Raw genomic sequence first — 23951 nt, 5'->3', positions numbered from 1 at the left:
TTATTGTGATTGCTAAAGTTATTAAACCATGACGAAAACAATCGCTGATGTCAGTGATGTGAGTGATGTCACTTTTTATCGAACGGGTACAAAACTAACAAAGATAGAGTACGTTTCCTTTTTGTGTCGTTCAAGGTGCCATAGTCACTCGCAACCCAAAACGGTGCGCGACTACGTTAAGTACTGTTTCGAAAAACCTTTTTGCCTATACTTTTTTTACTGTAGGACTAATCTGAATCTGAAAAGTGAAAACCATATAATAATATTTTAAAAAGTTGCTGTTATTAGTATTATAAGGAATTCTGTTACGTTCAGTCCTCAAAGTGTTGGAGGAGTACAGCGTTCGGGATTCATTTACGCTCTCTCCCGTTAAGACATTTTCAGCCTTGTCGAGATTTGTTTGCAAAAAGTCTTCGAAGTGTGCATGGGAGCTTATCTACCTGGTGTGGTGGACCTACGTACTGACAATTGGAGTATCCGTATCGAATATTGACTAATTGTACATTGCTGAAGTGGGATAGTGATCTGTTTGCATTAACACATTTAACTGGACTGCATGTCTGGACAGTCTTCCAGTTCTTTGGTGCTTCTTTGTGAATAAATTGTGCTTGTCGTGGATAATTTTGTTTCTTTTATAAAACTTCGGATCTTTTGCTATAAAGATGGCAGGGCATCACGATCTCGATAGGTAAGTGAAGTCGTGAATAATGAATTTGCATAAATTTGATTTGGTGATAGGACGGATATGTTGTTAGTTTTGCTGTGTACATCACCTGTAGTACGCTGATGTAAATGATACATGCAATAGAAATTTCTACATTTGAAGAGCTCGCTGCTCGGGTGATCAAGCGCGCACAATCTACATGAAGATTTTGTATTTTCAGGCAGATCGAAATGTTGCGACAATGTGAGCCTATTTCGGAAGCTGAAGTGAAGGCCCTGTGCGCCAAGGCGCGCGAGATTCTCGTGGAAGAGGGCAATGTACAGCGAGTGGATGCGCCTGTTACAGTAAATGATTTTATGGGCTTGACATTTTGTTCGTATTGATTTTCATTTTGTCTCAACTTTTCTGTTAGATATGTGGGGACATTCACGGCCAGTTCTACGATCTTAAAGAGTTATTCAAAATGGGGGGCGACGTTCCGGACACAAATTATTTATTCATGGGCGACTTCGTGGATCGTGGGTATTATTCCGTGGAAACATTCCTCCTTCTCCTGGCCTACAAAGTAAGTACAAATGATTAAATTTCCCTGGGATTGCGCGTTGGAACATACTGTATTTCTGCACCAGCTGAAAATTGTAGTACATGTTGAGGTTTGTGACTCAATGTCTTGGAAAGAATGTGCGTTCGTTTGGTGCTTAAGTTTTGAGTTTTGTAATGGTTTAGGAGCTGTTAATTTTGATGTGATTAGTGGCGGTGTTTCAACAGGTGCGGTATCCAGACAGAATCACTCTGATAAGAGGAAACCACGAATCGAGGCAGATCACACAAGTGTATGGATTTTATGACGAGTGCATTCGCAAATGTAAGAATAACTGATTTGATTTGGATTTTTGATGAATTGTTATGGTTTGGTGTTGTTGCTGGTAATTCATTTGATAGTGACTCAATATGTTGTAGATGGCGGAGTAAATGTGTGGAGATACTGCACAGAAATATTCGATTATCTTAGCCTGGCAGCGCTTATCGACGGAAAGGTATGGTTTTTTATTTTTGCATGTACAAGTTTTTATTTGGTTAAAACCATAGACAATGGAGAATTTACTAATTCGCTGTGGCTGAAAAGCTTTTTTTGACTGTCTTATTTAATGAGATCGGTATCTTTAAGGGAAGTGGCCCGGTACATGGTACCAAATTCATGTACATGCACGAAATCTTTCACTTTCGCGCACTCCCAAACCGTTTTTTCTCTAGTTTTATGACATTCTGTAGTCAAATGATTTGTATACACAGGCCTGAAAACCGTTTGCGCGCGCAACATCCGGTTCGGGAGTTATGGCTGTAAGAAAATTCCCAATAGTTTAAATGCTTTCAGGTGTACCAAAAGTCTCATTATGGACCGATCTCCTTCAAATTTTGCATGTAAATGCACATGGCCATGAAGATCGTTTTTACACCGATCCAGACTTCCACAATTTTTTTCAAATTTTAAAATGAATTTTAAAATTTTTGAAATTCATTTTAAAATTTGAAAAACATGCTAGAACAGTGGATCGGTGTAAAAACGTTCTTCGTGGTTATGTGCATTTACGTGCAAAATCTGAAAGAGATCGGTCCATAATGAGACTTTTGGTACACCTGAATGCATTTAAACTTTTTGGAATTTTCTAACAGCCATAACTCGCGAACCGGATGTTGCGCGCGCAAACGGTTTTCAGGCCTGTGTATACGAATCATTTGACTACAGATTGTCATAAAACAAGAGAAAAAAGGGTTTGGGAGTGCGCGAAAGTGGAAGATTTCGTGCATGTACACGAATTTGGTACCATGTACCGGGCCACTTCCCTTAAGTCAGGATGTTCCAATTAGAGTGCTTATTTTGTTATAACTTCCGTCCGGCCGTCTTTCTTCCGTTTAGCATTTAGCATTAAGTTTTTTTAACATCTTTCTGACATTCTGATACGAAATTTTAAGTTCATGTTTTTTAATAAGTCACCGATGAAAGAATGGCTGAGAAACCATAATATTGAATTTTGTAGATTTTCTGTGTGCACGGTGGGTTGTCGCCCTCGATTCAGACCTTGGATCAGATTCGCATGATCGACCGGAAACAGGAAGTTCCTCATGACGGACCGATGTGTGATTTACTGTGGTCGGACCCAGAAGACAATAACGAAGGTTGGGGCATCAGTCCGCGAGGCGCGGGATATCTGTTTGGATCTGACGTAGCGCAGACTTTCAACGAAGCTAATAATGTGGAACTCATTTGCCGTGCGCATCAGCTTGTAATGGAAGGTACGATATGTACTTCGTATATCTATATGATAATATAGATATAAATACGATATAATATACGTATAACTCGTACATATATTACACGGATAAGATATGATATTATATTATTGTATTTCGTATATGGTTTTTGTATACGTACATCGTGTTTCTGTTGTGGAATATCACCTTATTACCTTCTAAAAATATTTTTGTAAGCATGTTATTTACGGAAACAACAGACTTACAGTTACTTTTCTATGCGGCGTGATCACGGAGAAGTGCTTTTAGGTTACAAGTGGCATTTCAACGAAACTGTGCTTACTGTCTGGTCAGCACCGAACTACTGCTATCGGTAAGAAATAAGTATGGTAATAAGTGGTGAGTGGAAATTTCACCGATCTTTGGTTTAGGTGTGGAAATGTTGCTGCTATTCTTGAACTGAACGACAAACTTGGGAGGAACTTTATTATCTTCGAAGCAGCCGCCCATGATCTCCGTAGTGGACCTACGAAAAAGCCACAACCAGAATACTTTCTGTGATATTTTGTTTGTTTCTGAGGTTCGTTTTAAACAGTGTTGCGGATTCACACGACGCTTTCGAGGCTCTATTCCTATTTATTGCTGCATGCCTTTTGCGGGTTTTTCCTTAGACTTCTGATATGTTTCAGTATGAACTGTTTTTTAATCAACAGAATTTTTGTAGTTTGATATTATCTGCAGACCGTAAATTTGTGGTCAGTGGTCACCCAAGTGGTGCATGAAAAGCTGTGCTGTTTTTTGAATTTCAAGATTGTGCAGAATATCATCAGTAGATAGCCAGTAAGCACTTTACTGAGGAACGAGTCTTGTGCTTTTATTGTGGAAAAGGAATTTTTACCGACTGCTGTATCATGTAGTAATACAAAGGAACAAAAATTGTTCAAATAAAAATGTGTAGATCAATGTGGCAAAATTAGAAAAATGCTTTGTCGCACTGCTTGGAAAAGGTTAATTTATTTCTTTCCATACTGCGAGGGCAGACCTACGGACGATCCATAAGTATTACCGCTTATGGGTTGTGCGGCATAAATCTGCTGCTGTTGGGCATATCCACCCAGCATCCCTTGGTTGTATCCGCTATATCCCTGATTTCCGTAGCCTCGGCTCATTCCATATCCCCCAGTAAGTCCGGAGCCGTATGACCCGTAACCCGACGTTCCCAAACCAGCGCCGTATCCGGAGTTATATCCCTGTCCGTAGCCCGATCCCAGTCCAATTTGAGAACCGTACGAGCTGCCCAGACCTGCACCCATTCCATACCCGGAGCTGTAGCTATTGAGACCGCTCCCCAGTCCGTTGTAACCGCTGCCATAGGTTGATCCATAGTTGCTTCCCATACCGTAACCGGTGTTGCCATATCCGCCACTGTTTCCGTATCCGCCGTTTGACCCATAGCTGCTCACACCACCGCCGTATAATCCGCTGCCCAGTCCGCTGTATGAGTTACCGAGCCCGGAGCTGGTGCCGTACGATGTGGTCGTGCCATAGCCGCTGCCCAGTCCACTGCCGTATTGCATACCCGAGTTGTAGCCGCTGCCGTAACCGCCACCTAGACCGCTGGTGCCGTATCCACTGCCGGTTCCATATCCACTACCAATACCGGACAGACCGTAGCTGGATCCCAAACCCGATGAACCGTACCCGCTGGACAACCCGGATCCGTAACCCGCTCCAAGACCAGTGTTGGCGTATGTTGATCCATATGAACTCAGTCCCGTGCCCAGACCGTAGTTATTACCACCGGAATATCCACCACTTCCCAAACCTGATGATCCGTAGCTGTTACCATACAATCCGTTGTTCAGTCCGGACGTGTATGAAATACTCAGTCCACCGGTGTTGCCGTAGCCGGTATTTCCGTAACCAGTGTTTCCATAGCCTGTGCTGCCATAACCAGTGTTGCCTCCGTAACCGGTACTGGCGTACCCAGTGTTGCCCCCATAGCCAGTGTTACCGTAACCAGTACCACGGTTACCGTATGTTGAAATGGCTCCGCTGTATAATCCACTGCCGGTGCCTCCTCCATATCCTCCAGAAACTCCGCCTCCTCCGTATCCTCCAGAAACACCAGCTCCATATCTATACCATCAGCAATCCAAAATTATTATCGTGAAAGCTACCAGTTACCTAATCGTAAGATGCACACCTACTATAATAATGTCTTGGATTTGCAAAACTTGCACTAATACGATGGCTTCTACATTCTACCGTTGGTTTTTTTCGTTTTGCCCACATACCAGTATGTATAACGCACTAAACGAAGCAAACTGAGACAGATACTATAATATACTAACTATATTATTAGATCTAAATGTAAAGTTTATCGCTTAACTAACTTCCAGTTTTTTACGCTGATAAGTGGGTAAGAATGACCAATCATTTGTCAATACTGAGCACTCACTGACTGGTGAGCTCATGTTTACTATCCCAATAGGCAATAGCTGGCACATCTACTGCAGCTCTACGCTGGCAAATACCAGTAAATAGTAATGTACGCTAAAAGGTCTTTCTGGAAAGCTCAGATTTCAGAACATCTGTATTTAATGTAGTTGCCTCTGTACAATAGTCGATCGCGATGACTTTAGTTAAATCACGAACGTGTTATAGCGTAAGTGCAAAATAAATATTATTATTATTTAATTTTATAAGTGCTATAACCTAATCGTAAGCAAAACCGTATGTATAGGTAGAATAGAGATCTCATCGTCAGATCACTACAGCCAGAAGACTAAGATGAAGAATGCCGGCGGATGCAGACCGTGGCACGATTCCAGATTTAAAACGAAACCTTGGTGGCCGAAATTCCTTTCAAATTTCTAGATGCTTAGTTCCAGTTTCCTAATATTGTCGGCCGTTTTGGGGGCGATATAAGCATTAACACTTACCCCTGACCAAGAAGGCTACCACCGCCATAAATCTGGGCGGCACTCAAGCGCGCTAATAACGCCATTACAGGCACGACAGAATTTATTCTGAATCCCATTTTATGGAATAAAACTTGCATCCACAAATTGAAACTGTGAGATTTCGAATTAAAGGACGAATTCAAAAATTTCTGCGTAACGGTCGATCCCGGGTGCCGAGAAATTAAACAAGTTTAGCTAACAATCAACGGTGCCTCGCAGTGGCAACTGACCACAGCAGCTAACGTAAGATGTTTGTTTACCGTTATAAAAGAACAGTTTGCCGATCCGGTCTAGTTTATATATTATTATCTTGATGCCGTGCAGGTTATTAGTCGGCTCGTTATCATAAATATACAATAAAAATCGGTAAGTCTGTGAGAGCAAAAGACAATCTGTATGATTAGGGAGGGTGTTAGCATGTACGTGCTGTTGAAGATTGTCAAAAAACAGTTGATCACTGGCCCGGTGTCTTCATCTGCTGGATAGCGATGCACAAACCGATTTTGTTCGATCATCGTCGATCAGAAAATACCCTGGGAGGTGCCTTAGGGGGCATCCATAAATTACGTACGCAGAAAACCACGACTTTTTACCCCCTCCCTCCCCCTTCGTAGCGGTCCGTCACGTTTGCTTGACCCCTCCCCCCTGGTTCGCTCAATCATAATACATGGAGCTGACCACCCCTCCCCCTAGGTTCGCCGGGGGCCGTCACAGCTTGTCACATTTTTTGGACCCGTCCCTCCCTGGTTCGCTGCGTACGTAATTTATGGATCCCCCCTTACAGTACATGACCGGTGATACTAAATCGCCCGTACGACATCGTTGTCGGCCGGCCGACAGCTGAATCCTCTCCACTGAATTTCCTGACCTATTGTTCGTCCATTCATACAGACCAATGTAAAGCTTTACTGTTTGCTCAATCGGAAATTGTTGAGTAACTGATTATATTTATGTTGACGTGCAGTCACAATGTTGATATTAATGCTCATCTTTTCATAATTTGATACGGTGATTAAGCAACATCAAAGTTCGCAATGAATCCAACCAGAGCGACACGCGCGACTGTTATGAGACTTCCTTACCATATCAGTTTCAAAAACAAAAAAAATGGTTTGCAGTATGATTATGGACATTACCAAAATCCGGTGGCAACTTGTAAGTCACCAACGACACTGGTGATGGTAACTAACTGAAAGACAAACAGTATATGGAGAAGAAAACTGCATTTTACGCGAGGTTATGCATGATGACAATCACTTTCATCAAATCACTCGACATATCACAACAAATCAGTTTTCAGCAGTTAACGCGGCAAGTAATACCCACATACCACTATATACACACTCAACATTTATGGTAAGCAGAGCAATCATTCATTAAAGAAATCTAGCTGAATAATTACCAGAATGCATTTGCATTTAAATGATTTACTGTAATAGAAGGATGTCTGAAAGGTGGCACGCATTAAGTTTCAGCAACGTTTTCCAAAGTCCCTTGAAATACACATGATATTGGGCTAGATCGTAGCCTTGTCGCCAGAAGGCAGAACGTAATATTCCAGTCGGAATCTGCAAACACGATCCCCAAGGGTTTTGGATTTAAACAATACAGTAGCAGTAGAAAATGCGGGAATTCCACTCCAAGAAACCGGCAAACTCTGCTGAAATAAAATTACATAATTACTATTCTTCAGCTATGGCATTTTCTTTCGAATGCAAACGAGAAGCAATGCGTTTCGCTTCTCAAACATTAACGTAATGTACCGATTTACTAAAGCATGACGCTCACGCTCTTGAGCTGCCGTGAGGAAATATTCGGAAAATGATGTATCCTTACTTTACCTTCACGGCAATCAGAACACGATCACCACGAAATAAGGAGCGTAAGGAGACCAGCAGAACTGCACACACTTCTGATATATGCATACGGCCGGTAAGTTTTTTGTGAGCCCGCACTTACACATACAAAGTCTGTATATTCGGTACAAACCGAAGCCACAAACTGATGAACCCCGTTATCACTTAAACGAAGCTACAGATATAAACATAATTTCACGAATTAGTTACCGTTATATTATTGCCGATATCAAAGGCATATCGCCGTTCCCGCAAGAATGGGGCAAGTGGCAAGTCCATATCATCAGCCAGGCGCAAAATGCACTATAACATCCACAGATGCGGAAATCCATGGATAGACAATAACGGTAAAGTATTCCTTCCAGGATCACTCAGGATCAATCCTCGACAACAGCCGTCTGCGATTTCCCGTTGGCATGCTCGAATGTAACTGTTTACCTTCTGGTTTCCACTGACAACTGTGCTATCTGATCAAATTGTTTGGCTAACCGTAAAAGATTCACTGGCACCCGTCGCAACCTCTTGTTCTGGAACGAATTGAACCGAACGTTTCTCTGGAATGACGCCTTTAGTCTCCAGCGCAGGCAGAACGCTGGCAACCGAGGGATTATCACTATAACAAAAATAAGCATTTAACCATACAAAAAGTGTAAAACAACATGTGAGGTCGCCCTTAACCGTTTACCCAACGTTCCCTTTCCGTGTTTCTCTTACTTGCGAAGGGGCCATGGTGCTCAATGACAGATCCACCAGAAACATTACGCGCGGCCACCAATGCTATAAGCACGTGGGATTAACACTTCCATCCCATTCGGATCCGATTCCGTCTCCTTCCCCGTAGCACAGTAAACTTTCTGAAATCATCCTTAATCGAAATAACACTCTCCGAAAAATCTCAAATCTTTAGAAAAATTTAAATTTTTCCAGAAACGGTAGTAAGTTTAATTAATTCCTGCACTAACCTAGATTAACACCTTTGCAATTTGCTATTTGCAATTTATCCAAAACAAATCCCTTGACGTCGGCGATGTTGATATCATGCGGATCCACTGCCAACATCGGGTTCTTTCGCGTTTGCAGTCTGAAAATGAAAGCATGCTGTAAATAATTGTACAGACCACGGAAGTTGACTGCACAATGGAATGATGATAGACTATTCCGAGTAGGATGCCATAAATAAAAATTCAAACATTTGTTTTCAGCTTCTGCCCCAACTCGGGACTAAATTCACCGTTCGGGACATTGCACTGCCATACAAAATCAACCGTTCGAATGAAACCTGTGTTATAAACTTATAATTATAATCGATGTACTTTAACTTACCATAATATGGTTTTCTTGAATACAGGTCACAAGTGCACTAAAATTTCCTCGCTCAATTCGAGCGACCTGTTCATGGGGATAGCTGGCGCTGTCGAAAAGGGCTGCGGCATCGACTCCACAGGAACGGGTGACTCTATCGTACGAACGCTTACCAAATACCACCCTTACCAAATACCACCCTATTAGAAATAATAATATTATAATAATACAAAATTGTTAATGAAAATTAATTTTTACTTTTAATTATGTAGTGGACGAAAGCCTTCGCACTACGATACAAAACGGCGAAACCTTTCATACACTCCGGGAGGCAGCCTGCACAGTTGCGGCATGGTTGCGGAATACTTATGGATTTCATTCCTTTTTCAGTCACTCACTTTCTGTAAGTACGAATGCCTTAGAAGTTTTACTTGTTTACGGAATAAGCTTGTTTTATGTTGGTCATACAATTCATACTCACAAAATAATACTGTACATACTCCCAAAAATTGCTTCGATTACGTTCTGCCATTCTTGGAAAATGTCATTTAAAAAAGAAACCCAATGCTATGCAATTATTGGCGGAGGTGGATACGTTGGATGGAACATTGCTCAAAGTCTGGTTTCAAGCGATCCAAGGTGTCTTGTTGTGGCAGTCGACATAAATTTCTCCCAACATCAGGACTGCACGATTAGTGGTCAAATTAAATTTATAAAGGTTTGTTTACCGTGCTTGCTTGCTGCTTGTGCAATACGTAATGGAAAACGGACTGTGCTTTTTTATTTTTCTGTTCACTTGTAAACTCGTATGCTAAAGTGTACGTATACTAACCCGTAACTTAGTGCACCACATGACGTCCACATCCTTTCATAGTTCACACATTTCCCTCTACTGACAGATTGACGTTCGAAACGCTGGCGAGCTGGAAAAATGTTTAATATTCTGGAAGCCGGACACGGTTTTCCACGTTGCATCATACGGAATGTCCGGAAAGGAGATGGTATTAACTGATAACTGTTAAGTGTTCCATCAATCACTCTGTGCAGAATCTTATCTTGCCTGCTTTTTGGAGCAACAGGTGTACGGTCGGGTACCAGTGATTCTGGATTTTCGTAGTTAAATAAACGTCTGATAGAAGAAGTCAATGTTGGAGGAATCAAAAATGTCCTTGCTGCCATCGTAAAAGCAAACGTTGGAAGCTTGGTATATACTTCAACCTATAACACAGTATTCGGTGGACAAGAAATTATCAACGGGGACGAAGCAACACAGCCGTTTTTGCCCTTGCACCTGGTATGATGGCATGAGGGGTGCTGCTTAAATGATTATTTTATTTTTAATTTGAGTACCGTGGTTTCTTTTATTTCAGCATCCGGATCATTATGCATTGACCAAGTCAGTTAGCGAACAGCTAGTGCTTATGGCCGACCGGAAGTTGTGTCGCGATGGCCAGACAATACTACGCACTTGCTGTCTTCGGTTGGCAGGAATTTATGGACCAGGAGAAGAGCGGCATTTACCGCGAATTGTCGACTATTTGGAAAGGGGGTGGATCAAATTTCTTTACGGAGAAGCGATAGTGGATTTCGTTCACATCGATAATGTGGTCCAGGCGCATACCAAAGCAGCGGAAGCACTGAAGACGGATACGGAATTTGTTGCTGTAAGCAGTACAGTAGGATCAGTTTTTTACGAAAAGTATACTGATAGAAACGAAGATTGGAGCACTTTTATCGCACTACTCGCATCAGATTTTTCAGGGTGGAAATAGTTACTTTATCAGCGATGGACAACCGATCAGTAACTTCCAGTTTTTTCGACCTTTGGTCAGTATCAAGTGATGTTTCGTGCATCCTGTTTGTTTGTCGCAGTTGTCTTATGTATTCGCTGTTTGTACTGTAGATCGAAGGGCTTGGATATTCGTTTCCGTCCGTGCGATTGCCTTTGGGAATAATTTTTGCCTTTGGTAAGCAAACTGTTTGTGTGTTCTGTATTGTACACAATTTTGCAGTCGTGATTTAGTGACATAATTAATATCGTCTTTTAAGGAGTGTGGATAGTTTGGCATAACAGTTAATAATGGCTCACGAGCTTAGTTCAGATGGCGGTCAATGTCGTGTGCTTTTGCAATTTACTGGTACCTAATTTATTGGTATTAACTATTCCGATTCAGTGTGCACACTATAAACGGGGTACCCTTTTGCAGCTCGTATTTCGGAATGTGTCTCCGGGTTCTGGTTTTTTACTCAGCACCGCCTTGACCAATATTTGCCCTTGCTGACGCGCACAGAGGTGTTCAAGACGGGTGTGACCCATTTCTTTAGCATCGAGCGAGCGCGGAAGGATTTAGGCTACGAACCAAGAACACCTCCAAACGATTTAACGGAGACTGTTAACAAATTTCTGTTAGCAGGTAGACAGAAAAAACGTTTTTCCACGCACGCCTCCTTGATTCACTTTTTTGTGATATTTATTTTAGGCTTAATAGTTATTTTATTTTTTAATTTTGTACTCGTACAGTAGTCTGAATTCTGACGATGATTCTGTAACTACCACTCTAGTGTTAAAGACATCAACTTATTTAGCTTCGTCTCGATTTCCCTATTTCTAGTCATCTGCTGTACGAACAGCAACGGATTTACAGATGATACCTCTAGAAATAGGAGATAACTCCAGAAATACGAACATTGGTACTTGGAATTATTACTAAATTTAACCCTCGACAAAAATCGTACGTATGCTGTAGCTCTCAACTTCTGACAATAAGCATTACAATAGTACTGTTACAACACATATAGCTCATTTCATTTAATTCATTGTTAACAAAATCACAGCAAAGCTGCCAAGAAAAACAACATCAGGCACTAATCATTCCCGACCAGCCAATCTAAAAGCTAAAAACACATCATCCTCGTTATCTCTCATGTCGTTAAAAGTTTCGAGGACAGCCACTGCACTTCCTCGTTGTATCAGTACTGATTCTCTGGCGCAAAAACTCTCCCAACCGTGGGTTACCGCTACATTCGCAAATCTTCTTTGATAACTCCTTAAAAAATTTCTTTGTTAGCGGTCCAAGGGTTCCTGTAGTTTCAAAAGCCAGAGGATGTATTACACATATTGCTTTTACCTACATGTAGTTCTGATTAGTTACTACGCAATTTACAAAACACGAATCGTACACTTGCGTGTGGCACAACGAGCATGCAAAAGCGCTGTTCCGTTTTACGTATACCCTAGAAGTTACAGTATAATCTAGTCGTTGCTTGTGTGACCTCTTTTGTGATCGTTCAAGTATTATACTGAAACGAAAACTGTAGGAGATGCGTGGAACTTGGGTGGTTTTACTTAGCACCGCTATGTGTATTGGATTATCTCACGCCATGTACAACTCTTGGGAAGGCCACCAGAATGCCCCTTTCGGTCGGCAGGCTGGAAATCCCAGCTATAATTTTTGGAATCAAGAGTCTGCGGCGTTTCAGAGACAAGGCTACGGAAACTTTGAGCGGGTCGAGAACAATTTGCAACGGCAAAGCCAGGCTACCCCGTTAGCCGACCAGTATTTCCTTTTTGGTTTGACTCCTTTCTATTCTGACGGCCCAGACTATGATTAAATGACCGATGAGGTTGTAAGCTCATAACCCTTTTTTGAGTTCGGTGACGGGCTTTTCGTTATTATCAGCCCGCAAAATGGATTTGATTATTTTAGTTCTCATATACAACTTTAAGATCAACCTATGTTTTTATCGTAAACAAATCATTTTCTCTCCATTATCGACTCACAATATGAATCGTTACGGTAATACTCGTACTAGTACGGAAGTGTCATACTCTGGACTTGGAGTACAAAATCAGTGCCATCAACAAATCCAGTTATGTTCGGCAACGTTCGCAAAAACAGTAGCAGCATTTCCTTGTACGTTTCTACTTTCTAGTGCAATTTGGGTAAGTAATTTTTAACTTGCCGCAGAAACAACTGTAAACACAAAAACTAACCATAAAGTCTGCATAACGATTTGCCATAGCTGACCGCGATGAAATTGTTAGCAGTGGCCGGCAAATTAACCTTGATGCTAGCTAGCAATTGTAAGCTGCGTTTTGGCTGTTTGCTATTTCGCAAAATTCAGTTTATGTTTGTATAAAAAAATCTGTCACTTTTCTACAGTTCTTGGCGTAAAAACAATGCTGCCTTTTGCTAGCCATAAAAACTGTTAGAAATTTAAAAAACCTGTAAAGACTTAAAAAAGCGTAATACAAAAATTCAGTTGGTTATGTGTAGGACTGTTTTACTGACCAGTACGGATACAAATATAAATTTGAATGACATTGTATCTTATGGTTAGAGTGAAACTTAGAGCATCATAGCAATGATACCATTCGAAATGGAGCTCTTGAATTAAAGTTGTTCAAAAAGCTGCAGGGTTCGAAGCAAATCCTGCAGGAGCCACGAAGTATCGATTTTTTGCGTGGGAAATATTTGGTTGCATGCTGCCTTTGCGCAATCTCGACGGATATTGTGTCTTACAAACTGCATCATAATCCATAGCACGGCAAGCCAGAAACAGCGCGCAGACTGCAGAGTGCAGAAATTGTTTTTATGTACAGTACTTATAACTTACGGTAGCTAGAACCTTGGACAGATGTGGTGACCAATTTGAATTATTTTTGTTTTCTGAAACTGGAAACAGACATAAATATTGAGACAGTTGTTTCAAAAGTATCGAAAAATCGTTACCCTTTATTTTTTAATTCTTCTTATAACTTTGATCAACAATGCCTAAGAATAAAGGAAAAGGAGGAAAAAATCGTCGACGTGGAAAAAACGAGAATGAGAACGACAAGCGTGAGCTGGTTTTTAAAGAAGATGGTCAGGAGTATGCCCAAGTAATCAAAATGCTAGGCAATGGACGAGTGGAGGCCGTGTGTTTTGATGGAACGAAGCGTTTGTGCCATATTCGCGGGAAACTACGGAAGAAGGTATGGATTAACCAAGGTGACATCATCCTGGTGGGTCTCCGCGATTATCAGGACGGCAAGGCGGATGTTATCATGAAGTATTTTCCCGAAGAGGCACGTCTGTTGAAGTCCTACGGTGAAATTCCTGAGTCTACGAAAGTTAACGAGGCGACCTTCGTCGATCAGGATATGGAGAATGACGGTATTGAGTTCGACGATGCAGCTGGCGGAGGAAGTGCCAGTGAAAGCGACAGCGAGGATAGTAAAAGCGATGTTGATGTGGACGACGTGTGATATTGCAGTATCACAATCTCTGGTGCACCGTGGAATTCTGCCGGGAGGCTCTGTAGAGATCAGGGATAGATCCGAGGTGTTTCCATTTCAGTTTCACTTGTTAGCACTTAGCATCTTTGCGTAATCGTTCGCTCCCACTAATCGTTCGTTCGTCTTTTCGTGTCAGTCACAGTCAGTGGATTAAGTTTTCTTCCAGCCTTTTTCGGTGGTGAAAAGATTAACGGTTTTGTAACTTACAGAAATTATTTCGGTTTTGTAAATTGTATTGCTGATTAAATTTATTATTAAAGACGAAAGATGTTAACATTCGCAGTAACTGTACATATCTTGTCGAAGTTGTCATGAATACTCGTGGCACAATAAATGAATAGTACATTTTTTATTAAAAGGATGCCATGCTGTACTGCGGATTTTTACCATCAACTTGGGTTTGTTGATTTCTTTATTATAATTTATAACCACTATTTGCGATTCATTTTAAATCAAATATCGAGTGGCCGATGAGAAACCAGAAAGTTTACCGTGAACTGTTTACGGAACCTGAGCCTATAAGTTACAAGCCTAATTTTTAAGCGCGGTGTTCCGCGAGTGTCATTTTATTTCGCATGACGAGTGTTATAATAGACAGTAATGAGTGTTTTGCAGAATCGTAAGTTTTGTCGCTAATAATTCGTCATCATCAGCAGTTTCGAATAAATGTAAACAAATGTTCCAAGTACGGCTCCGACACCACTATAAGTCCACAACATGATTGTTACACATAGAAGTATAGATATAGCTGCTCGTAACCGAGGAATAATTTTTATCTTTTCTTTTTGTCTTCTGGCACTTGTCTGCTAAGATAACTTATTTCTGATAGAATGCGAATTTCTTGAGTTCTCGTCGCTTAAGGCATGTTACTTATTTTGTAATTCGTATCTGGGCTTCAGGAAACGTTATGACTCACGCCTGCCCTTATGAAGTTTTGGCACTAACACATTGTGCGGCATCGTTTTTGGTTTTTTATGAAGTTTTATTGACACCTGTGTTGGCTATTGGAACATGGAACCAGTTATTAGCGGGCGCATGCTGTTTCCACATGTGCGCGGAATTCGCTGACACTCTTGAGTTCACAATTGGTCGTTAACTATGGTTTGTCCATAAACCTCCAAGGCGACAACTAATCCATTCATTCCAAGCTTTTGCGAAGCCGCGCCTGACATTTCTAAAACTCTCAATTAGTTTCTATAAACCTTTAACAACTAATTTCATTACAGCTTGATGAAACATGGACTAGAGAGCACCATCGCTTTCCGCATTATATATATTAACAATATTAATCATCACATCAGTGTCCGAAAATTGAATAGATCCGTCACGTGTTAAGGAATGAAACCGTTAAAAGTGACCACTGATGATAACGCGCCGAATTATGCAGCAACTAACGGAATTAACACCACAACTGACGGACATGCGATTACTGCGGGATACATACCCAACTCGAATCCTTTAAAAGACAGCGACTGGACACTGGAGGAAAGTACCGAGCGTTGTGTGACTACCGGCGGTGATCCGACAACTAACGGCCTAAAGCGGACCGCTATCGGATGCTGTACATTGCAGAAATGGCGCTCCAGATTGCCCATTTCCTTATGGCTGCCCAAATATAGTTTGCTGGATTTCAAGGGAGATCTCGTTGCGGGCTTAACCGTCGGTATGAGTTTGATTTTGTTTTTATTTATCTGATGTATGATGCAAACACAGTCCAGGTTTCCTCTCGCTGCTTTAACATTTACGATTAGTAACATACACAATTACATGAACGACGTCTTCTTACTGTTAGTTGATACCAGAGCTGGTCCGATATGAATTTTTCGCCTCCGCTACGATACCGCTCCGATACGATAAATCCGATGATCCGATAAAAAAAACCAAAACTTTCAAGTGAAAATTCGCGCAGGCCGGCATTCACCAGTGCATTTCACAAAATTCAGTTTACGATTTTAAAAAAAATAAGCTGCTAATATTTTGGCGGAAAGTGCGCTTCATCAGTTTCGTGACGTCTTTTAGTGAGGCACCAACATAGAAAGTCACCTTCTGACTCATTTTTTTCTGAAAAAGTTCGTCGAAAACCTTTAGAACTACGTTTTTTTGCTTCTATCGGGTGGAATTTCCGCTACGCTAAAGATTTTGCAGCTCCGCCCGATAAACAATTTTTCCGATCCGCTACGATACGCTACAGAACTTTTCCGATACCGCTTTTTCCGATGAAAACATCGGAATTATCGGAGTTATCGGACACAGCGGAGGTCTCCGATGACTTATCGGACCAGCTCTGGTTGATACGTATAATAATCGTGTTTTTTCGTAAAACTGTCTTTTACAGGCCTTACCGTGGTGCCACAAGGTCTGGCGTATGCAGCGATCGCGGAAGTCCCTCTCGAGGTTAGCATTTATGGGTAATAATGTGAAGTGATTGAGCATTTATACGAGCAGGACGTCTCTACCGGTTTTCCGCATGACTGATTTGCAGTTTATTGTCAAAACGAATAGTTAGCTACTGCCTGTAATATTACTGTATACGCCAGATAAGTTCGGGCATCATCGTAAGTTAAGTGTTGATATACTTATCTTGCCCGATACACGGTTTTGTAGTTTTATTATATTCATTTTATCAGAGTAGTTTTTTTTGGAAATTAAGATGCAGATGTAAAATTAATCAAGCTAAGCGTGACACAATATGGGCACTACATACTCTACATGATACTGTCGTCAGTCTATTGTGTCTGGACCGGCGTTGCGAGGCCGCACATCACAGAATTTTTCTTAGGTATCAATCCTAATTAAATTATTAAAAGAATGACTGTTATTGTTTACATATTGTTTAAATGCTTCTAACAGCTTAGATATCTTTCAAGGCTTCCTGCTTCGAGGTTTGCATAATTTTGCTTTGGTTGTGCAAAAGCCTACAGATAGCGTTTGGACATCTTTTTGCAGTATGGATTGTATTCTGCTTTTATGGGATGTTTCATGTACACCTTATTCGGAACCGCAAAGGACATCACTTTAGGACCAACAGCAGTGCTATCCCTGATGACCGCTGCCGCTTTTCCTAAAGATGCCACACCAGAAGACAAAGCACATTATGCTGTGATACTCAGCTTCTTTTCCGGAGTTAGCCAGTTGTTTTTGGGAATATTTAACTTAGGTAAGGTCGTTAGTATAGCTGAACTTTTGCAAGCCTCTTTCGAACATTTGCAAGATTTTTTCACATTAACAATAACAGGAAGTATCCAGCTGTTTAGCAATACGGTAACGGAACATGTTCTTCGTTTTCGCATGTGAAAACACTGAGTACGGTAGGTAATGGATGAACTACGGTTATTCGTAGTCATTGCGCAAGATCCCGATTCATATCATATCAATCTAAACAGAGCAGCGTCTTTATTTGTTTGTATTTGGTTGACTGACTTTGGCTGTGGATGTCCTGCACCGAAGCCTACCATAAATCATGGCTCTTTTATAGGTTTTCTGATAAACTTCATTTCGGCTCCAGTGATCAGCGGCTTTACTACCACATCCGCTTTCATCATTTTATATGGACAAATAAAAACGCTAACGGGCTTGAAACTTCCCTCCAAAATTTGGACACCTAGTGGAAACAAAGCATCCGCAGACAGCGTGTGGGAAATCAGTCAGGCATACGTGATGAGTATCCGAACGATTAAGTAAGCGAATACTGTAGTTAACCAGTCAGCGATAAATTTAATTAAATCCTTTTGTAGAAGGATAAACAAAGCTTGAAAGTTGCAATAATTATTATTATTCTTAGCTTGTTGAAGTTCCAATACATGGTCACTATCGTTAATTAATTTGCATTACTCGTGCAGTCGTACCAGACATTTCCTACCAAGCAATAGCGACTTAACTAAAGCGAATTCATAAAAATAATTATTATGATAGTAAATTTGCAGTGGTTGGGATACGCTGATGGGTATGATCTGCTTGACTGTCCTTTTGTTGATGAAAGAAATGAAGCTGCCCAGGCGACCACGCTTTGGATGTTCCAAACGCACTTGGAATATTCTTCGCGAAGTCGTGCGCACCATCTGCGTGACACGTTACGCATTAGTTATTATTGTGGCTACGGGAATAAGCTACTACGTGACCGCTGTCCTAGGGATCAAGGGATATTTAAGTATAACCAGTGATGTCAATGCTACCATTCCCAAGTTCGGTCCACCGGATTTCAGTTGGAATAATCATTCGGCATCGGCCAGTATAGCAGCAATTTTACCAAGTGTTCCCATGATTGTCTTGGTTGGTGCCCTGGAGTCGTAAGTAAAGTTAAGTCGTTTTGTCCAGTTAGTTTCGACTAGTAAGGGTGACCTTTGGATTTCAGGATTGCTGTTGCGAAGGCGTTTGCATTCCAGTTCCAATATCGCATAGAGCCTACTCAAGAATTATTTGCTCTTGGCTTATCAAATCTGTTATGTTCATTCTTTCATGCTTATCCGGTGACTGGAAGTTTCACCCGATCAGCATTAAAGGCGCAATCTGGAGTGCGGACACCATTCGGTTGCACGTGGACCGGGGCGTTTGTCTTAATAGCGATGTCTGTAATTTCTCCCGCCTTTAAGTACGGTAAGGATTGCGTACTTGATGTTTTGCGGACATTTTGTTTCGTAAGAAAGCATACAAGCATATTTGAGGTTTCTTTTTGGTTACCCACAAAATATAGAAAAAATGAGGGTTCGACTAACACCGATGAATTACAGTTCCCAAATCAGCATTAAGTGCGGTGATTATTGCGGCTATCTTGATCCTGTTCGAATTTAAAATCTTCAAAGATTTGTGGCTGATCAGCAAAAAAGAGCTTCTCGCCATTGGAACTGTCGTCGTTATTGGTTTTACATTCAGCGTCGACTATGGAATTTTGGCAGGAATAGGGTAAGTTACGCTGATGGGCATTTTTTTCTGTAAGTAGTTGTTTTGATTTTTATGCTAAAACTTTAAAAAAAACTTTGAAGAACGTGCGTTTCTTAAGCTATTCAGACATTTGTCATGTTGAGAAAAAATGAGTGTAATTTGAACTTGGATACTTGCATGTGTAATGTTCTCGATGATGAGAATTGACGGGAATATAACCGGAATAATTCACTGGAACAGGCGTGATTAACCCAGCGAATCTCTTGCGTTGCAGGGTATCAATGCTGCTGCTATTGTATCCTATCGCGCGACCTGTAATTATTGCGTATTTTAAGCAGTCGCTGTACAGCTTGCGGCCTATAAATCCGACAACCGGCAAGCGCACGATAAATGTCGCCGTGACGCCTCAAGGCGCGATCTACTTTCCTGCTGCCGAGTACCTCAAGGATTTCTTCCAGGATGAAATTGTGACTAAGGAATATAATGATGTAACTATGTCGCCTACGAATAATTCATCCACTCTTTTGGAGATTGCGGAGATCAAGGAGGAGATCGTCTTCGACGGGATTCATTTGACTGCATCTGACTATACAACGCTGCGCGCGCTGCGATCGGTGGTCATGAATTGTAAACGCTGGAACAAGAGCATCCGCTTCGTCAATACACCAGCGGAAATTCTGCGGATTGTGCTACCAAAAGATCTCCGCAATGTTAACGATGCCAGATCTGAAGATGGAAATCGCATGGATGTTTCTACCATCGATGTTTTTTCACAGTCCACAGCTGAACGAATGGCTAGTACTTCCGAGGTGGCGATAAGATCAATGGAGGCAACGGAGAGTGCGTATTCGACGTCTCAAGCGGATTTATTAGACGAAGACGAACTTGAAAAGCTGGATTACGAACAAAATTTACCAAAATCTTCGCCGACTTTGTCATCTTTCTTGCGGAGGACATCGAGAAATAAATAATTTCGTTTGACCGTGAACTAACCCAATCGTCCACCCAATTTGTAATCAGGTGACCGCATATGCGGTTGCCATCGCATATATTAAGTCAAATCGCGGCGGTACACTGTTTAAAATGGCATTCCCTCTTAAATTCAAAACCGGTTATTGACTCATTGACCACGCACTATATGGTTTTTGCGATATTAGCCGCTATTCTGGAACTTAGCATTTTATTACAGAATTCGGTTCTAAATTATGAATACACTGAAGATTTGTATTTTCTGGCAAATTGTTGCTGATATCTCGTTCTGCCGGTGCTCAAACCGATTACTCAGTTTTTGATTGCGTTTTATTTTGCATCCGCGGGTTACATCCCGGTGTGTCACTCAAAAGGTCATGGAGTTGTAATACAAAATCAGACATGTTTTCACTGCATTGTTGAAAACCAAGTTATGCCAGGTAATTAAGTTCTACCAAGGGGTGCATCTTTGAGCGCTAAAGGAACGCTAGAATGTCACAGTTGGACAAACAGGATGCTGTTTAGCAGACTATATGTTGGTTCAGAGGAATCTTGTACATGCGGTATCGGTAGTATAGCCTGTAATGGAAAACAATACGTAGGTTTCAGTGCAAGTATGTTGTTTGAGCGAGCTGCAGACGTAATGTTAAGAAAAAAGCTTAGTTTGACTCGCAGCACTGCAGGAAGTGACTATAGGTACTTCATTTACTTGAAACTGGAAGGATCTAGAAAGGTCGCAGTACACTCTTTAATTCGACTCCATGGTGTGATGTCCGCATGTTCCTCGTTAGCATGTTCCGCTAATTTTTTAAATTCGAAAAGGCATTCAAACCGATTTATCAAATCAGGCGATGAAATATCGTCAATATCCACAATTTGCACTCGTAGATTTCCCTGCAGGTTCACAATGTGGATTGTTAGCTTGCAGGAGTTGGTGTATACGTAATTAGTTACGTACCGTATTTCCTAGTTTCTTTCCGGGACAAAAATCCTTTGAAACAGCTTGGGCAATATTAAAGACATCTTGATTGCTAATCTCGTAAAGTATCTGGTATGTTTCCGGATGCCGTGGTCCAGGCCATATTGCATAGGGTGATTCCCTGCAATGTAGGTATTTTAATTTTCAATAGTTGCGAACTGCGTATACTGCAGAGTGCAGAGTCCAATAAACAAAATATTGTGCCGTATTATTGTACCACAGTCAAACGCACTGAATCTACTTAATTTAGGTATTATGGTAGATTACATCTCACTTAAACTATGTTGTACTCACTACTCAGTGATCCGAATAGGTATGTATTTATACAACAAACTAGTTAGGGTGCTAACTGTTAACTGTTAAAAAACTGTTAAGTTGCACTAACTGTGCGCTCGCTTGAGCGAAAATGTCTTTATACGCGACCAGATAACTGACCGGTGCTAGAAGTTGCCTTACCGTAACGCAAAGTGAATGTTCTTTTTGGACAATTCACAATACATACGATATATACTCGTACCCAACATTTGATGGTTTCCGTATTATTTCGCTCAAAGTTCACATTTAGTACGAGCTTTGATCCACTTACACGTCCAGATCCACGGCGATTCGGGGATCGCATTTGCTGACAACATCACAGTATCGTCCATCAAACATCAAGGAATTAGGATTTTCAAAACGTACAAGTTGCACTTGAACTCTGGTGGCATTTGAACTCTAAAATTCAAATAGGACAAGTAGCTTGAAAACTGATTGAAAAATGAAATAACTGAATGGCAGATAGTCAGGAAATTCAACCCGAGTTGAGTGCTACAGTAGTGACGTGCAAGAGCGATTATCGGCCTGCCGTTCGCAAACTACAGCAAAACGGAAACAATTAACTGCTGGATATAGGATTAACGCGGAGTTACTGTTACATTGGTTCTTAATGAACTGGTTGTTCATTTTATACCTTTTAAACTTTAGGGCAGTAAAAAGAGTCAAGGTTAGCGTTGTTAAAACGCATGCTCAGGGTTTTTTAATTTGCCGGTATGTTTACATTCATGCTCTGTTGTGGATATGGACACGACCCATGCACCACGCTGGCAACTTGATAAGTTGAAAAATCTGACCTCGTACGCTAAATATAATAATAATCAATAAAATTAATAATTACTGCACCTAAATGTCTGGAAATGGAATTCAGAAATAATTTGCTGAGAAAACATAATCAGCGTTTTGGGCAAGAAATACCGCGACCGGGCAACAGTTTACAAAATGTTTACAGGACTTGAAAGGAACTACACGTCTAAACTAAACATAAACATCTGTACCGAAAATTAGATAACAAGAGAGGAAGTCTGAATTTCGTTTGCTCCGGTCAGTAAAATAAATGCACCGAGTCAAAGGTAGGGCCGTAAGATTTCAATACTTCGAGATTCGAGTGCTTTAATTTGTGAAACAACTCTGTCTGGATCCGGAATCCGGATTTTAAACCATGTTTTGTTTCGTGCAAAGGCTTTGCTTCAAGTATATTGATATCACGGAGAAACAAAAATCTACGATGGTTTTCGTAAAGGGAATTTGTTGAAGTCCTAAAAGGCTTTAACCGCCATTTAAAATACGGAAATATGCGATAAGTATCGAGCAGTATTATACTCACGGGCGTAAGTGCTGTTTCATTCATATCTTGCGTTGGTGTTGAAAGCGGGGAATTGGGAAGCAGTGCTGAAGCATTGTCTGCAGCCGGTAGAACTTTGGCTAGGAACTGCGGACACAGTACTCCAAAAAATAGAAAAGTAAGTAGCTGCAAAGTGCAAACCACTGCCATAAATTTCAGTAAATTTTTTTATTATTGAACGTTGTAAATACTTCCGCAAATGCCTCAGTCAATTTACAAAAACACACAGAGTATGTATAGAATATGCACTGATTCGTAGCTACAACACCTACGGTTAAACGTTACTGATAAGTGATAACTATTGCATTTTAAGTTATCTATTTGCGCACTAATACTCCAGTTACATACCTTCCCGTAGGACATTGAATGCGTTGTAGTTTGTAGCTCCATTGCAAAACAAAACATTTGTTTCTGCAGTGAGAAAAAAGAAAGAGAGAGGAAGAGAATTTAAGGTAAATTAAGCTAAACTGTAAAATTCTTTTGTTAATCACTAACAATAGGATCAGAGACTTAGTACAATATCCACTAAGAATATATGTTCAAAAGCGACCTTACAAAATTCCCCGCCACACGGCCACAGTTGCAGTGCCTAAAACTAGAGGAATTGCTTTATATATACATTCCCCTGCAGTTTCGCACACGTTGAGACGGCGCAAGAGACATGGATGACTGTTCTGAACGATTTCCCGATTACACTACCGTGATTGTTTGAGGAAGAAGTTCTTCATTAAACAGTAGTACGAGTAGTACTTCCTTCGTCGGCGATCATGTTCCGGCATAACTGACTTTCTTCGATTCAGCAGATTCATCGGTGCATAATGTTGCCGGACCATACAGCAAGTTTAAGGATATATTTACTGTTTTATATAAATTAGTATACGAGTGAGTACCTTTGCACTGGAGAAACTAGGCTGAACTTAAGAACCACATGTATAATTATAATTCTGCCATACCAGGACGTTATTATCGTTCCTCATTGACTCAGACTTTTGAGCAATTGTGCCTCGACTGGCTGCATTTAGCACATCAACAATTTGCCACCAAAATGGCAAAAAGATAAAGCAATTTTCTCACGAAAAATTCAAAGCACGGATAAAATTTATGCCATACAGTAAGGACTGCAAGACGTAGAAGGATTCATAAGTGGAT

At 41.0% G+C, this 23951-nt stretch overlaps 6 protein-coding genes and 1 long non-coding RNA gene across 11 annotated transcripts; 4 read left to right on the top strand and 3 right to left on the bottom strand.

Moving 5' to 3' along the window:
* Positions 1-3879, top strand: LOC129583754 (serine/threonine-protein phosphatase 4 catalytic subunit). Its single transcript, XM_055475700.1, has 8 exons — positions 1-688; positions 885-1008; positions 1077-1229; positions 1433-1529; positions 1625-1701; positions 2704-2959; positions 3227-3290; positions 3349-3879. Exons 1-8 carry the CDS (start codon positions 663-665, stop codon positions 3476-3478), a joined length of 927 nt encoding a protein of 308 aa, XP_055331675.1. The 5' UTR covers positions 1-662; the 3' UTR covers positions 3479-3879.
* On the bottom strand, positions 3777-6288 carry LOC129583752 (uncharacterized). The gene is made up of 2 exons (XM_055475697.1): positions 5863-6288; positions 3777-5056 (listed from the first exon to the last, which is right to left on the bottom strand). Exons 1-2 carry the CDS (start codon positions 5979-5981, stop codon positions 3931-3933), a joined length of 1245 nt encoding a protein of 414 aa, XP_055331672.1. The 5' UTR covers positions 5982-6288; the 3' UTR covers positions 3777-3930.
* Positions 6289-6979: 691 nt separating this feature from the next.
* LOC129583550 (uncharacterized) lies at positions 6980-9415 on the bottom strand. 2 transcript variants are annotated; one of them, XR_008689793.1, is made up of 6 exons: positions 9300-9415; positions 9063-9241; positions 8702-8820; positions 8454-8593; positions 7950-8352; positions 6980-7540 (listed from the first exon to the last, which is right to left on the bottom strand). It is a non-coding gene; the product is annotated as an uncharacterized LOC129583550 (long non-coding RNA). The 2 variants fall into 2 exon arrangements; XR_008689792.1 differs by having other exon boundaries at positions 6982-7540; positions 9063-9345.
* On the top strand, positions 8373-11622 carry LOC129583549 (short-chain dehydrogenase/reductase family 42E member 1-like). 2 transcript variants are annotated; one of them, XM_055475370.1, is made up of 9 exons: positions 8373-9005; positions 9088-9200; positions 9314-9759; positions 9941-10042; positions 10159-10335; positions 10412-10705; positions 10794-10868; positions 10945-11008; positions 11249-11622. In XM_055475370.1, exons 3-9 carry the CDS (start codon positions 9583-9585, stop codon positions 11563-11565), a joined length of 1206 nt encoding a protein of 401 aa, XP_055331345.1. In that variant the 5' UTR covers positions 8373-9005; positions 9088-9200; positions 9314-9582; the 3' UTR covers positions 11566-11622. The 2 variants fall into 2 exon arrangements, with proteins under 2 accessions (XP_055331345.1, XP_055331346.1); XM_055475371.1 differs by having other exon boundaries at positions 8374-9005; positions 10803-10868.
* A 2190-nt stretch (positions 11623-13812) lies between these two features.
* Positions 13813-14289, top strand: LOC129583724 (eukaryotic translation initiation factor 1A, Y-chromosomal-like). The gene has a single exon (XM_055475657.1). It carries the CDS (start codon positions 13813-13815, stop codon positions 14287-14289), a length of 477 nt encoding a protein of 158 aa, XP_055331632.1.
* A 7-nt stretch (positions 14290-14296) lies between these two features.
* On the top strand, positions 14297-20575 carry LOC129583511 (sodium-independent sulfate anion transporter-like). Of its 2 annotated transcripts, none has more exons than XM_055475317.1 (9): positions 14297-14938; positions 15219-15982; positions 16655-16713; positions 17266-17476; positions 17795-17996; positions 18243-18605; positions 18671-18912; positions 19047-19218; positions 19472-20575. In XM_055475317.1, the coding sequence occupies exons 2-9, from the start codon at positions 15658-15660 to the stop codon at positions 20166-20168; spliced, it is 2271 nt and encodes a 756-aa protein (XP_055331292.1). In that variant the 5' UTR covers positions 14297-14938; positions 15219-15657; the 3' UTR covers positions 20169-20575. The 2 variants fall into 2 exon arrangements, with proteins under 2 accessions (XP_055331292.1, XP_055331293.1); XM_055475318.1 differs by lacking the exon at positions 14297-14938 and having other exon boundaries at positions 15064-15420; positions 15546-15982.
* LOC129583512 (uncharacterized) lies at positions 20485-23614 on the bottom strand. Of its 2 annotated transcripts, XM_055475319.1 has the most exons (7): positions 23502-23599; positions 23151-23397; positions 22785-22928; positions 21732-21859; positions 21125-21266; positions 20876-21060; positions 20485-20745 (listed from the first exon to the last, which is right to left on the bottom strand). In XM_055475319.1, the coding sequence occupies exons 2-7, from the start codon at positions 23205-23207 to the stop codon at positions 20688-20690; spliced, it is 714 nt and encodes a 237-aa protein (XP_055331294.1). In that variant the 5' UTR covers positions 23208-23397; positions 23502-23599; the 3' UTR covers positions 20485-20687. The 2 variants fall into 2 exon arrangements, with proteins under 2 accessions (XP_055331294.1, XP_055331296.1); XM_055475321.1 differs by lacking the exon at positions 20876-21060 and having other exon boundaries at positions 23502-23614.
* Between the last annotated feature and the right edge of the window lie 337 nt (positions 23615-23951).

Source organism: Paramacrobiotus metropolitanus, unplaced genomic scaffold (assembly GCF_019649055.1).
Source record: "Paramacrobiotus metropolitanus isolate TYO unplaced genomic scaffold, Prichtersi_v1.0 Parri_scaffold0000011, whole genome shotgun sequence".
NCBI classification, from domain to species: Eukaryota; Metazoa; Tardigrada; class Eutardigrada; order Parachela; family Macrobiotidae; genus Paramacrobiotus; species Paramacrobiotus metropolitanus.
The sequence above is the reverse complement of the archived record's forward strand: the minus strand, read 5'-3'. Positions and strand labels throughout refer to the sequence as shown.

Excerpts from the sequence above, each read along its gene's own strand:
- LOC129583754 (XM_055475700.1), top strand. The coding sequence starts at position 663 with ATGGCAGGGCATCACGATCTCGATAG. Across the intron at positions 689-884 it reads GGGCATCACGATCTCGATAG|GCAGATCGAAATGTTGCGAC; the intron begins GTAAGTGAAGTC and ends TTGTATTTTCAG. Across the intron at positions 2,960-3,226 it reads GCATCAGCTTGTAATGGAAG|GTTACAAGTGGCATTTCAAC; the intron begins GTACGATATGTA and ends AAGTGCTTTTAG.
- LOC129583512 (XM_055475319.1), bottom strand. The coding sequence starts at position 23,207 with ATGTTTTGTTTTGCAATGGAGCTACAAACTACAACGCATTCAATGTCC. Across the intron at positions 21,860-22,784 it reads ATGAAACAGCACTTACGCCC|AGTTCAAATGCCACCAGAGT; the intron begins GTGAGTATAATA and ends TTTGAATTTTAG. Across the intron at positions 20,746-20,875 it reads CTAGATCCTTCCAGTTTCAA|GCTATACTACCGATACCGCA; the intron begins GTAAATGAAGTA and ends TTTCCATTACAG.
- LOC129583549 (XM_055475370.1), top strand. The coding sequence starts at position 9,583 with ATGTCATTTAAAAAAGAAACCCAATGCTATGCAATTATTGGCGGAGGT. Across the intron at positions 10,869-10,944 it reads TCCAGTTTTTTCGACCTTTG|ATCGAAGGGCTTGGATATTC; the intron begins GTCAGTATCAAG and ends TTTGTACTGTAG. Across the intron at positions 11,009-11,248 it reads GGGAATAATTTTTGCCTTTG|CTCGTATTTCGGAATGTGTC; the intron begins GTAAGCAAACTG and ends ACCCTTTTGCAG.
- LOC129583752 (XM_055475697.1), bottom strand. The coding sequence starts at position 5,981 with ATGCAAGTTTTATTCCATAAAATGGGATTCAGAATAAATTCTGTCGTG. Across the intron at positions 5,057-5,862 it reads GGTAGCCTTCTTGGTCAGGG|ATATGGAGCTGGTGTTTCTG; the intron begins GTAAGTGTTAAT and ends CTGATGGTATAG.
- LOC129583511 (XM_055475317.1), top strand. The coding sequence starts at position 15,658 with ATGAAACCGTTAAAAGTGACCACTGATGATAACGCGCCGAATTATGCA. Across the intron at positions 17,477-17,794 it reads TTTGGGAATATTTAACTTAG|GTTTTCTGATAAACTTCATT; the intron begins GTAAGGTCGTTA and ends GCTCTTTTATAG. Across the intron at positions 19,219-19,471 it reads GGAATTTTGGCAGGAATAGG|GGTATCAATGCTGCTGCTAT; the intron begins GTAAGTTACGCT and ends CTTGCGTTGCAG.
- LOC129583724 (XM_055475657.1), top strand. The coding sequence starts at position 13,813 with ATGCCTAAGAATAAAGGAAAAGGAGGAAAAAATCGTCGACGTGGAAAA.